Source organism: Asterias rubens, chromosome 14 (genome assembly GCF_902459465.1).
Source record: "Asterias rubens chromosome 14, eAstRub1.3, whole genome shotgun sequence".
In the NCBI taxonomy this organism is placed as follows: Eukaryota; Metazoa; Echinodermata; class Asteroidea; order Forcipulatida; family Asteriidae; genus Asterias; species Asterias rubens.
In genome coordinates, this window is record NC_047075.1 from 7212099 (window position 1) to 7226897 (window position 14799).

The 14799-nt window shown below is 40.1% G+C and overlaps 1 protein-coding gene across 1 annotated transcript; it reads left to right on the forward strand.

Moving 5' to 3' along the window:
* Positions 1-6300: 6300 nt before the first annotated feature.
* Positions 6301-13417, forward strand: LOC117299614 (microtubule-associated protein futsch-like). The gene is made up of 6 exons (XM_033783162.1): positions 6301-6473; positions 7072-7143; positions 7449-7526; positions 8050-8130; positions 8690-8856; positions 9292-13417. The coding sequence occupies exons 1-6, from the start codon at positions 6301-6303 to the stop codon at positions 13380-13382; spliced, it is 4662 nt and encodes a 1553-aa protein (XP_033639053.1). The 3' UTR covers positions 13383-13417.
* Positions 13418-14799: the final 1382 nt, after the last annotated feature.

The window sequence follows — 14799 nt, forward strand, 5'->3', positions numbered from 1 at the left end:
AGAGAGTCGTTCTCATTGTCTAATATACTATCAACTCTCCATTGCTCGTTACCAAGTAAGGTTGTACAGCAAACGTGTCCAGTGTCTTTGAATGTTGCTTTATTTAGACCAATATTATTAGTAATAAATACTTGGTTTGATACGTGCGGTGTGGGACTTAATAATAGCACCTTTGTAATTAAACTGGGAACTTGATAAAGACATTCTCGTGATCTGTCAAAACAGTCACTAATGTATTAAATCTGGGAAAAATTACACTGTGTACTTTAAGCTATTTTTGTCTTGTCTGTCATCTTTGATGAATAATTAGATCTATATTTACTTTTGGTATGAAAACAAAAAATAAAATAAAAATATATTGATTACAAACAACAGTCACTAAACACCTGTCAGTTTTTGTAGACTTTTTTTCAAAATAATAAGTCTTGCTTTTCTGTTCAAATTATACTGTTCAGTCATAATATTGCTATGCAATAATGCTGAGCGATTTTTTTCTGTCCAGGTGGTGTTTTGGTGGTGAACTGTGTTTGACCCCCAAAATTATGCTAATTTTGTAGATTGATTTAATTTACAAATTGTTATACAAATTTACATGAAATTTGCATAGGCCTACGGAGTTTCAAATCATACCGACTTATAGTGATGATGTAGTTTCAGCTTGTAGTGTTTAGTATTAGATTGTTACCAGAATAAATGCTTTTAGAAAAGAATGTCTTGCAATGTATGAGTGAGGTTTTTTTTACTGGAAAGAGAATAATATTGTTATTTTAGAAACAGTGCTTGATAGAGGGCGCCCCTTAAGTTGTGCCTCGGCTGTGTATTGAATTTGCCTTAACCAAACACGCTGGGATAGGCAAACTTATCCGTTCGTTGGTTAAGGCAAGGCGCTGATCAGTCCCATCATGCATCACACTCACACTGCATGCATGACGTACTTCCTGAACAAGAATCTGTGCAAGCTGATTAGCCCCTCCCAGCGGTGGTGTTCACTACAGCCATGTGGTTGCCTTTTACTTTCGTCTCATAGCTATAGCGACCTCTAGGCAGCTGGACGGCTTTTTTGTCTCTGTCAAATTTTATTCTTGCCAAATCTCTCCATTCTCCATAATAATTGATATTCCTGACTGCAAGATCAACATAGACCTTCCTAACAACTTGGCGAGTCTTCTCAATAACTATGAACTCTCCCACGAGTAAGTGACTATATTTTTGAACTGCTTTCATAATTTTGTGGAACTGCAGGCATCTCTCTACCGTTAACCAGTAGTGATATAATCTAAGCAATGATGACGTCAGTCCTGAAATACTCTGCCAAAAGTCTCACTGACATAGGAAGCAAATTGCCAAAAACCAACCTACCGCAACGAACGTGGGATATTCTGAGAGCTAATAACATAGCACAAATTAATAAGCGAGGTTGCAGAGGAGGATCTACAACACTTCGTCATATTCCAGTAGTAATGTCGCAAAGGTCCACCATTTTGAAATCTACACAAAGGAGAGGAATTGGGAACCTCATTAACATAACAACTGAGCAACCGAGGTACCATTATCAGCTACCAACTACCTTGTTATGTAATCCTCGTTCCCTCAATAACAAAGTTGATGAACTGAGCCTGATTTTGAACAATAACAAAGTGGACATTGGAGCTATCACGGAGACGTGGTTTTCACCAGACCAACCTGTGGATCAATTTAGTATCCATGGCTACAACATTTTTTTCGCGTCCAAGAAAAGAGCGACGAGGAGGGGGTGTAGCTCTTTACACCAAAGAATGCTTGAATGTCACCTTACTTGATAACATAGAGGTTCCTGATGACATCGAAGCAATCTGGGTTAATGTTCGGCCTCCACGCTTACCACGTTCAATTTCAAACATTGTGATTGGAACTGTTTACTACCCTCCCAAAAGCATTATTGCTCAACCTCTGCTTGATCACATCAGTTCCACTGTTGATCAAATTCTCACACGGCAGCCTGATTCCGGCATTATTGTCATGGGTGATTTTAACCGGCTAGAACTGGACCCTCTTTTGTCAAATAACTTTATTCAAATTGTGGACAAGCCAACTCGTGAAGATGCCATTTTAGACAAGATCATCACCAACCTATCATCATTCTACAATCCTGTAGAAATCAGCTCCCCTCTTGGTCTTAGTGATCACCGCTGTGTCATTGTCAGACCTAAAAGCCCCATCCGCAATACCAACACCAGCAAGACTCGAGTGGTACGGCCCATGAAGGACAGCGACGTGCGAGAATGTGGTTCATGGTTGAGTGACCATGATTGGTTGGAAGTAATCAGCACGCATGACGTCACTGCAAAATGCACGGAGTTCTACGAAACCCTCAACGGTGTGCTAGACACTTACTTTCCGAAGAAATCAGTCAAAAAACACCCCACTGACAAACCATGGCTGACACCCTACATCAAATCACTCGTTGTCAAGCGTCAGCGCGCTTTCCATGGCAACCAACAATCGCTGTGGAGGTATTTCAGGAACAAGATCAATCGTGAAATCAAACTGGCCAAGAAAACACACTACACAACCAAGGTCGAGCGACTCAAGAAATCTAATCCGAGTTCATGGTTTCGTGAAGTTTGACTTATTACAACAGGCACGAGCACAAATCGCAACATCCATGTGCAGAATATTGACCCCACAGCTCACAAGGACATAGCGTCTGCTATTTGTGAAAAGTTCGCTGCAGTCGGTAACGACCTTGACCCCTTGGATACATCCTTACTGCCAGCCTACCTTCCAGCCAAACCAATCCCTCCTGTCCAACCTTGGGGGGTGCTCAAACAACTTCAGAGAATAAGCAGCACAAAGGCGAGTGGCCCCGATAATATTTCGGCTAGATTTATACGACAGTATTCTTATGAACTTTCTAAGCCATTGACTCACATTATCAACGCCTCGTTTGCACAGCTTATCGTCCCAGCACAATGGAAGAGGGCAATTGTCGTCCCTGTGCCCAAAACTTCACCAGCCAACATAGACAATTTGCGACATTTTTTCTTCACACACTCCATGCTAATGCTGAACTACCCAAATCTATATCGTCCATTCTTATCACTGACTTTTCTAAGGCTTTTGATCACATCGGCCACACAATTGCAGTTTCCAAGCTCCTCAAGTTGGGAGTTCCACCACATTTAGCCGCATGGATCGGTGATTTCATCTCTAATCGTGAACAGTGCGTGAGATACCTCGATTGCTTTTCGGAATGGACCCATACTAATGCAGGTGTCCCACAAGGCACTAAGCTCGGTGCCATTATCTTCCTGGCAATCATCAATGACGCCGGTTCCAAAGAGAACAATGCAAGTATAAAACACTTCAAATATGTTGATGACATGACTGTCATTGAAACCCGTGATGCCAGTGTTGGATCCAACCTCCCATCTGCAATAACTGATCTGGATGTTTGGTCGTCGGACAACAAAATGCAACTCAACGTGAAAACCAACCAGATCCCCTCTCATTGACTCTAAATGACAAAACTATTACACAATGTGCAGTTATTAAGCTTTTAGGTGTTTTTATTCAAGCCGACTTAAGGTGGGACACGCATGTAGGCTCAATGATCAAGCGTGCAAATTCCCGCCTTTTCATGCTTCGTAAATTGAAGTATCATTACCTAAGCATATATGATCTTGTTGCTATACATACCTCCTTTGTGCGGCCAATTTTGGAGTACGCTGCACCCGCCTGGTCAGGTGCTTTGTCAAGTAAGCAGTGCTATGATCTGGAAAGGGTGCAAAAGCGCGCATGCAGAATTATTCTTGGCAATGACTACGTGCGCTACTCAGACGCTCTACAATTGTGCAGTATTGAAACACTGGTATGCCGTCGTAACCACTTGTGCCAATCTTTTGCCAAAACTCTCCCTTCATCAGTCCTAAAGCGCCTCTTGCCACAGAGGTATGATAGTGGGTACCAACTTAGGAACTCCGGACTTCTGGGTCAGTTTAAATGCCGAACAGAGCGCTATAGAAAGAGCTCTCTCCCTCGCCTCACACGCCTTTTTAACAACTGAATTGCAATAGAATGCAGCTTTTTATGCGCCCTTTGACTGTGCCAGCAATATTTTTTGTCCAGGTTTTTTTCCCCGCAACTTTCAGAACAATTTATTTTATACATTGTAAATATTTGTCTCTCCTTAATCAATTATTTCTTAAATAATGTGAAATAGTGTGTTTTTTTTCTTATTTTTTAATCTCTGTATATTTTCCTGTAATTCGACCTCCGGTCGCCATGGGAATTTGTTTTTAAAATAATAAACCAATTATGAATGAATGAATGAATGAATTACGCGTGTTAGGTTTTATTTGGTGTTTACATTAGTAAAACATGTTTGTCAGCTGCACCCACATCTTCCCGGACCAATCAAACGCACATGGAAAGCTTACGTCACTGCACGCTTGTCCAATGAAATAATTTTATCCAATAAGCCTTTTCGAGGTATGGTGGACACAATGCTACAACACTGTAAAGTTCTGGTAAATTTGTGCGTATTGACCATAGAAATAGAACGTATGTTATTCAGTGAAGTGCGCATTTTAGGCGATGCGGCGTTTCCACGCAAACCTAATGACCACCAACATGGTGAGCGTGGCATCAGTCGCGGCGTGTGACGCGCGCGTATCACGTCCGCCATATCTCAAAAAGCTTATGAAATCACTGGTAATTAAACGCGACGGTGAGCGCACACTTTTCATCATTGATCAATGACGTCTTGGGCCGAAAATCCCTTGGGTGCTTGCGCGACAAAAGACATCGACACGGCGTACCACGCGCGTTGACGCATCTACCTTTAAGGAACCACGCGCGTCACAGGACGCATACTAAGCCCAGAGTTCTGTGGAATGTGGACGCGCAGCAGAGCGATTAACAGTATTTGGATTGCTAGGTGTGTGTGCATAATATTTTTTCTCAAGTTTATATCAAATGATGATGCTATTTATATTAACTTCAAAATAAAGAACCTATGGACATCAATTTGAAAAAAGGTAAGCTTTTCAATCGTTTTGACAGTAACATTTTGGTTCATTTGAAGGTGAGGGAAAATGGTTGGGTATCCACCCCCCCCCCTCCCTCAATAAGTTAATAACAATGGTAGAGAGACAGCTTTTATTCAAAAACCGAAGTTAAGATGGTAGAGAGTTGTGCTTTCTCAAGTATTTCAGTTCATGAAAAACTTGAATATTTAAAGGCAGTGGACACTTTTGGTAATTACTCAAAATAACTATTAGCATAAAACCTTACATGGTACTGAGTAATGGGGAGAGGTTGATAGTATAAAACATTGTGAGAAACGGCTCCCTTTGAAGTGACGTAGTTTTCGAGAAAGAAGTAATTTTCCACGAATTTGATTTCGAAACCTCAATTTTAGAATTTGAGGTCTCGAAATCAAGCATCTTCGTGTAACAAGGGTGTTTTTTCTTTTTTAGTTATCTCGCAACTCCGACGACCAATTGAGCTCAAATTTTCACAGGTATGTTAGTTTATTATGCATATGTTGAGATACATTAAGTGAGAAGACTGGTCTTTGACAATTACCAATAGTGTCTACTGGCTTTAACATGTAACATGTTTGATGGGTGAGGGGAGATTGTATGTGCAGCAAATTGAAAACTACGTTGACCGTTATGTTTTGGTGGCAAAAGGGGATAACAACAAGGGCATCTTTGTATTCAGAACGGGGGTTTCTAGTAGGAGGGTGCATACAGTGAGTAGTTCTCTCACTTCAGGTAGGTTGGTCAACTTCCATGACTGAATTGAAATGTTTGGAGGAGAATTTTGAAGATGACGCGAGCATGATAGGAAGCCAAATGGAGATAATTGTATCTGGTGTAACAATAGTATTAAGTATTATTGCATCAAATTACATCTTTTGTTGTTTTTGTTCGATTATTTATGATCTACCCATCAATGGAACTCGGCAAACTCCCGCTCTGGAATATAAACGCAAAGCTGGCAACAACTAATCTCTATCATTGGTTTAATATCTATGACTATGAACTGCGCAAATCAAGAAATATTGTAGTCCAGTAACTATAAACGGCAATGTTTATTCTAGTCACTGTGGAATAAATAAACAGCTGGGGATTCAAACCTACAACCTTTGGATGGCAAGTCCTGTAGTCTAACCACTAGACCACTGAGAACCAAATCACAATTTGTTTACAGAACCAAATCATGTCTGTTACTTATTATCTCTGCTTTGATTAGTTAATTACTAACAGATTTGTGATAATTGATTGAATTACTTACACTACAGAAAGAGCAATTATGAGGAGTTTGATTTGGTGGAGTTTGCTGTTTTGCGTCACCGTGACGTCAGTCTTTGCTAAGAAGTGTCCGACTGGTTGCAGCTGTAGAGGGCCTCCTTCAGAAAGACATACAGCTATTTGTTTCAAAGACAAGGGGCCCAGCAAGGACTTCCCTCCGTCAATTAAAACATTGTAAGAGCATTTCTAGCAAACTCAAAAAGGGGAGGGGGGGCATTACAATAGCTTGCTTGCAAGAGTGCACCACACATTAGGTGACAAGTCGTGCACCAATGTAATTATCAATTGTTTGTGAACCCACAGTCACTTTTCAACGATAACGTTTCGGAGTCATGCAATTAATAGATTGTGTAAAGATAAAATCTATCCGAACCTGGGGTGTCAGTGCTTTCAACTTTTATCAATTTTTGGGGGGTTGACAAAAAAAAGGCATATTAATTTTGCTTGGGAATGGGAGGAGTGCCTCGAAGAAAGCGGGCAGCAGCAAGTCGGTTTGAAGAAAAAACAAATCGTGATTTTTTTCTGTGGTACTTTGCAAAAATTTCTGTTAAACGGGTTCACCTCAGACAAAATATTTTAGCATGATGGTTTAAAATTATCCTTCTATATTAAGTGTACTATCAGACAAATAACACAGCTTCACTTTAGGTCATCAATGTATGACTTCATTGTACGGTTTGGCTTAGAGATTGGCATTGTACATCAGTTTGAAATCTTATCAAATTAATATCAATTCTATAATGTTCTTGACACTTGTCCATAATATCTTTAGAGAGCTACGTCATGTTTCTGCGGGTTCTATGCGAAGCTACATCAAACACGCACCCGATGTCACTGATCTCATGTAAGCAACACTATAGGCAATATATTTATGTCTAAGTTGAACTGGCGTGGCAGGAGATTTTTCCCAGTTACGGTAGCATCTTCTGGTAGCGCCCTCTATTGAATCCTGCTTCTCCAGCCCCTGTTTATTTCCCATGTACATGAATGTATTTCCACCATGTTTAAAATCCTATACTTATTTACATAAAATTATAAGGGCCGACATGGTGTTACTGCAAACATACTGCTATCTTCGCCATGCAAGTTTTTTTGTAGACCTTACCACTAATGCAACATTTTATGTACGATCTATTATTTCTCATACAGACTTCACGATTCTGGTTCAGGGGATGTGAAATACCTTCCTCCAGATTTCTTCCATGGAATGAAACACATCAAAGCAATGTAAGTTGACTGGAAATAAGCTTCGATATCACTCTTAAAATTAATGAGGACAATGAAAACAACTTGTGGTTAGAAGCCTACATCAGCGTTTGATAGAATAAAGTATTTCAAGAAACGTTTCACTTCGAAGTAACGTATAGTTACGAGAACAAAAACAAAAACAAATAGCCAACAACACTGAATCGGACAAACATTAACTCATAACACTTCTCAGATTGCGTATTACAGTAGGGAATATTCTTCATTGAGTGGACACCTTTGGCTCCAGATTTTCGACAATAATGTCTTAAAAAACGCGGCCGCCTTCTGAAATATTTTTTTTAAAAATATGATGTTATAGTTTTATTGTGTACTTCTGCATTTATTATTGAAAGAAACGAACGGTTCCCTCGACCAATAATACACATACATGGCTAATTATTAGAAGAAGATCAAAACCAATAATACACATACATTGCTAATCATTAGAAGAAGAAACTGTCCACAATGTCTAACTAAAATGTCTTATTTTCCCCTGAATCAGAACCTTCCAGAAGCTGAAGCACAACGTCGCCCCACATGGTCTAGCTATCGCAATGGAGGGCCTTGGTCAACTACGATTTCTGTAAGTTATTTTCTAGTAATAATAATTCAGTTTGTGGACCATGAGGCCTATCTACTACCTGGTTGATCGTGTCTTGTTATATTCTGCTACCACGGATATAGATGGCTTTTAACATCGCAAAGCCGATCTACATTGACACATCATCATGGCTCATGCAATGCCATCCAATCCATATGTTTCATTCTATGTTGTTCAATCTTTCTTGTGTCACTTTGGTGTCGGTAAGCCCGTGTATTAAATTCATGTTCGAATTGACAACTGGGGCTATTATGATGACACTCCTGACGCAGAGTCAATAACCCTGCTACACACAGATACAACAAAGCGCCAAAGCTATGATTTCAGAAATATATATGTTTTGAGATGTGTTGTCTGAGTTGAAGTGATGTGAGGTTTTTCCAAAGAGAGTGCCTGGCACGCACGGAGTGACAAAAATAGGATAAGTCTTAACCGTCAGGAAACTGAAAGAGAGGGAAGCAGTTTATTGTATAGGCTTGTAAAATGGAAAACATGTCGGGTTCTATAATGATCTTCTCTATCTTTGATTCAATCTTTTCAGAGATCTAACTAAGAATCGTTTGGAGTGCAGCTGTGAGCTTCTTGATTGGATAAACAGTCATCACGTGATGCTTCTAGGAGTGCCAAATCTAGCGCCCTCTACACATTGTAAAGAGGCCGGGTTTGACGAAGATACTTACACTTCGACGGAACTAATTGAACTATGCGGTAAGAATGAATCTAGTTTGAACTTGAAACATACTTATCAGCTGATTTGAGGTTTGAAGAAAGAAATATTGACTAGAGCAGGACTTGAACCAACGACCTTCGGATTAACGTGCCGGCGCTCTACCAACTGAGCTATCCAGCCCGTAATTGGCGGTCTCCATATTTTCAATCTTTGTTCTAAGAGACCGCCATTAAAGATAGCTCAGTTGGTGCATGGTTGAGCGCCGGCGCGTTAATCCATATGACATTGGTTCAAATCACGCTCCAAGCAATGTTTCTTAGTTCAACCCTAAATCATACACAAATTTACCCAATCAGTTTCCCTTATGATTTATGATTTGATAAATATTAATTAACTGCTAAAAATAATCATACTACAGATTATCTCGAGGAAGAGGAATTCGTTAAATCTTGAGTTAATTTGTATTACAACAGGAAGTTTGAACTCGACACATGTTCATGAAGTGAAGCATGAATCGTCTGCAGATGAAATAAGCAAAGTGATGGACGAGTTTTCCAGTTCCAAGGTTGGGAAAGATGTTGATGAAGAAGACGAAGATGAGGATAAAGATGTTGATAATAATCAAGACGTTGAGAACCTTGAATCGGTAACTGGGACCAAACACACAGACAAAAATCGAGCTCTCTTCAATTGGTTGAAAAAAGACGTTGAGAAATCTGAATCAGTAACTGACTCCAAACACAAAATAAAACCTCAATCAAACACCGATTCAGAGAAAGACGACGATGAGAAACCTGAATCAGTAACTGACTCCAAACACAAAATAAAACCTCAATCAAACACCGATTCAGAGAAAGACGACGATGAGAAACCTGAATCAGTAACTCGCACCAAACACAAAGACAAAGCTCAATCTCTCATCGATTCGGAAAAAGAAGACGATGAGCAACCTGAATCGGTAACTGGCTCCAAACAGAAAGTCAAAGCTCAATCTCTCACCGATTCAAAGAAAGAAGACGTTGAGAAACATGAATCAGTAAATGGCTCCACACACAAAGACAAAGCTCAGTCTTTCACCGATTCGGAGAAAGAAGACGATGAGAAACCTGAATCAGTAACTGGCTCCAAACACAAAATAAACGCTCAAGCTCTCATCGATTCGGAGAAAGAAGACGACCACAAAGTCAAAGAGAATCTTGCGAATCTTGAATCGGTAACTGGGACCAAACACACAGACAAAAATCGAGCTCTCTTCAATTGGTTGAAAAAAGACGTTGAGAAATCTGAATCAGTAACTGACTCCAAACACAAAATAAAACCTCAATCAAACACCGATTCAGAGAAAGAAGACGACGAGAAACCTGAATCAGTAACTGACTCCAAACACAAAATAAAACCTCAATCAAACACCGATTCAGAGAAAGACGACGATGAGAAATCTGAATCAGTAACTGACTCCAAACACAAAATAAAACCTCAATCAAACACCGATTCAGAGAAAGACGACGATGAGAAACCTGAATCAGTAACTGACTCCAAACACAAAATAAAACCTCAATCAAACACCGATTCAGAGAAAGAAGACGATGAGAAACCTGAATCAGTAACTGACTCCAAACACAAAATAAAACCTCAATCAAACACCGATTCAGAGAAAGACGACGATGAGAAACCTGAATCAGTAACTGACTCCAAACACAAAATAAAACCTCAATCAAACACCGATTCAGAGAAAGACGACGATGAGAAATCTGAATCAGTAACTGACTCCAAACATAAAGACAAAGCTCAATCTCTTATCGATTCGGGGAAAGCAGACGATGAGCAACTTGAATCAGTAACTGGCCCCGAACACAAAATAAAAGCTCAATCTTTCACCGATTCAGAGAAAGAAGACGACGAGAAACCTGAATCGTTAACTCGCACCAAACATAAAGACAAAGCTCAATCTCTTATCGATTCGGGGAAAGCAGACGATGAGCAACTTGAATCAGTAACTGGCCCCAAACATAAATCAAAAGCTCAATCTTTCACCGATTCAGAGAAAGAAGACGACGAGAAACCTGAATCGTTAACTCGCCCCAGACATAAAGACAAAGCTCTATCTTTTATTGATTCGGGGAAAGCAGACGGTGAGCAACCTGAATCAGTAACTGGCCCCAAACACAAAATAAAAGCTCAATCTTTCACCGATTCAGAGAAAGAAGACAACGAGAAACCTGAATCGGTAACTCGCCCCAAACATAAAGACAAAGCTCAATCTCTTATCGATTCAGAGAAAGAAGACGATGAGAAACCTGAATCGGTAACTGGCACCCAACACAAAGACAAAGCTCAAGCTCTCATCAAGTCGGAGGAAGAAGACGATGAGAAACCAGAATCGGTAACTCGCCCCAAACACAAAGACAAAGCTCAATCTCTTATCGATTCGGAGAAAGAAGACGGTGAGCAACCTCAATCAGTAACTGGCTCCAAACACAAAATAAATGCTCAAGCTCTCATCGATTCGGAGAAAGAAGACGATAAGAAACCTGAATCGGTAACTGGCACCCAACACAAAGACAAAGCTCAAGCTCTCATCAAGTCGGAGGAAGAAGACGATGAGAAACCAGAATCGGTAACTCGCCCCAAACACAAAGACAAAGCTCAATCTCTTATCGATTCGGAGAAAGAAGACGGTGAGCAACCTGAATCAGTAACTGGCTCCAAACACAAAATAAATGCTCAAGCTCTCATCAACTCGGAGGAAGAAGACGATGAGAAACCTGAATCGGTAACTCGCCCCAAACACAAAGACAAAGCTCAATCTCTTATCGATTCGGGGAAAGCACACGATGAGCAACCTGAATCAGTAACTGGCTCCAAACACAAAATAAATGCTCAAGCTGTCATCGATTCGGAGAAAGAAGACGATGAGAAACCTGAATCGGTAACTGGCCCCAAACACAAAGACAAAGCTCAAGCGCTCATCAAGTCGGAGAAAGAAAACGTTGCGAATCTTAAATCTGAGTCAGTAACTGGCTCTGAGCAGCAAGAAAAAGTTCAATCTTTCACCGAATCTGAGAAAGAAGACGTTGAGAATCCTGAATCAGTAAATGGCTTCCAGCAGAAAGACAAAGCCCAAGCCCTCACCGATTCTGGGACTGAAGACGTTGAGAATCTTGAATCATTAATTGGCTCACAGCACCATGACAAATCAAAAGCTCTCTCCAATTCAAGGAAAACAGATTTTAAAGACCTTAAATCTGGTAGTGGTGCCCAACACAAAGACAACACTCAAACTCTCACCAAGTCAGGGGAAGATAACATTGCGAATCCAGAATCTGAAATTGACTCCCAATACCAAGCTCTCACCAATTTGGGGAAAGAAGACGTTGAGTCGAGCCCCGATTCAGTAACTGCCTCCCAACAGCAATACAAAGCTAAATCATTCCTCAATTCGGAGAAAGAAGACAGTCCCGATTCAGTAACTGCCTCCCAACAGCAATACAAAGCTAAATCATTCATCAATTCGGAGAAAGAAGACAGTCCCGATTCAGTAACTGCCACCCAACAGAAATACAAAGCTAAATCATTCATCAATTCGGAGAAAGAAGACAGTCCCGATTCAGTAACTGCCTCCCAACAGCAATACAAAGCTAAACCATTTACCAACTCGGGGAAAGAAGACGTTGAAAGTCCCGAAACAAGAACTGTCTTTAAACACCAACCCAAAACTGAAGCTCTCACCAGTTCGGAGAAGGAAGACTTTGCGAATCCTGAATCAGTAACTGGCTCCAAACACCAAGAAAAAGCTCAATCTCTCACCAAGTCTAGGAAAAAAGACTTTGAAAACCCTGAATCTGGAAGTGGTTCCCAACAACAAGACGTATCTAAAGCTATTACCAATTTCGTGAAAGAAGTGAGAGTGACAGTCACAACAGCACCCGAATCAAGAGGAGAACTATTTCAGGAAATCCATCCTCATCTGAAAAAAGACGGACAATTTTTGCAGTCGGAATTTGAACGAATAGAAGAATATCGCAAAAGGTTATTGTCACTCCTTGACGAACATCGAATGACACCAACGTATTCGACACCGGAATATTCTAGTCCGACCAAGATTGATACCGTGGTATCGAATAATGACATCGTTGAACCAGTCACCACACAAGAAACACTATCACCCGATGATAATGAAGTTATCGATTACTACGATGCTGACATGGAGTCGATTCTCACGACCATGAAAACAATAACCACAACGCAACCTTCTGACAAGAACCCATCCAAAGTGTCTGAGGAGACACTAGAAGTAACTTCAGATCCAGACAATATGGCAACTTTCTCCTCACCACATACCAAAAACTCTAAAGATAAATCTACTGAGAAATTGAAAGCAGAGCAGAAATCCCACAACGATTCTAGACATTTGTTTCTAGAGCGATCCCCAAGCGGCGATTTCGGTTCATCGATTCTTGACAGCCCGATCGATATCCGATTACATCCGATCGATCCAGTAGAACTGAAGTTACTCATCAAGTATCTACAAAATGTTTCTGATGTCCAGAAAGCTGAGGACTAGTTTGGAAAACTTACACTGTATTGAAAGACTCAGTCTGATTCTATAGAAAACATTTTAAAAACCATTAAAGGCACTATAGTCTAGACATTATTGGTAATTTCGAAAAGAGTTTGTAACCGTTTGTTATTAAATGCATACGATTAGACATATATTTTAAAAGTAGAGTATAATGATCCACACAAGTATCACTCGAAATTGCGTGGTTTTCCGTTTACCTCGTCGACAAACATGGTCAGCCATTTATGGGAGTCAATCGTTTGACTGTCATAAAATGGCCGACCGTGTTAGTTTGCAAAGTAAAAAGAAAACCACGCAATTTCGAGGTAAATGTGTGTGGATCATTGTATTCTACTTTTAAACCATCTTTCTAACCATTATTTATAACAAACGGTTACAAACGCTTTTCACCGACCAACTCGACCGATCCAAAACAACGTGTTCCTTTAAATAGCAATCATTTATTGACAACGAGCAGTGGAGAGCTGTTGATAGTATTAAACATTGTGATGAACGGTTTTTGAGAAAGAGGTTATTTTTCCCCATCTTAAATAGTAAATACCTCAGCTGAAGCCCCTAATTGGACAGTACCCAGGATAAAGACACAGATAATTTTTGTAAAATTTTCGCAGAATTCGAGTTCTCCGTTTTAACACAAAACCTTTTTGGGACAGTCTGAACAAAATGGTTGTGATCTTCTTTGACCAAACCCGTGGTCTTACGTTTTACTTGTTAAGGTTTTCTTTATTATTATATACTATTTAATTTAATTTCTTCACTACTTTCTTACTTCTTATTTGGAGATACATGTTCTAGTGTTGCGGTTATCAATAAATAAATATAAATATTACTCAAAGGCTGAATGTTAGTTCCTGAAGGGTTGACCGAAGCCCATTGACTATAGTGGGACTTGTACCAACGACCTCCAGATTAACGTGACGGCGCTCTACTAACTGAGCTATCTTGAATCTAGCCCTATATATTGACGGTGTACCGAATATTTTGTCAACATCTTTGTTCGTGGGTGCCAGTCAGAAGCCATACAACCTGTAACTATAGCCAGGGATCACACCAAAACTTTCGAAACAATCGTGGTCAGGGACCAAAAAAGGATGTAAGCACAACAAACTTGCTAAGCACATAAAAGTATTGCTTAACAGAAACAGGTCATCAGGCAAAATTACATTAAGTTTACACTGGTGTGAACGGTGCCCCACTCAGTTTTTGCTAATAGCAAAGAAATCGTCAAGCAGTATTTTCTGCTCAGCAGCAATTTGGAATTGGGACCTGGTTAGAGTGGCAGACATGGGATTGTTATAAGTTATCATAGTGTGCTATTTACATAAACATAGATTATTGATGCTTATAGCAAGCTATATTTACGAGTCACAACACTTCTATGTACACGATCCACATAATA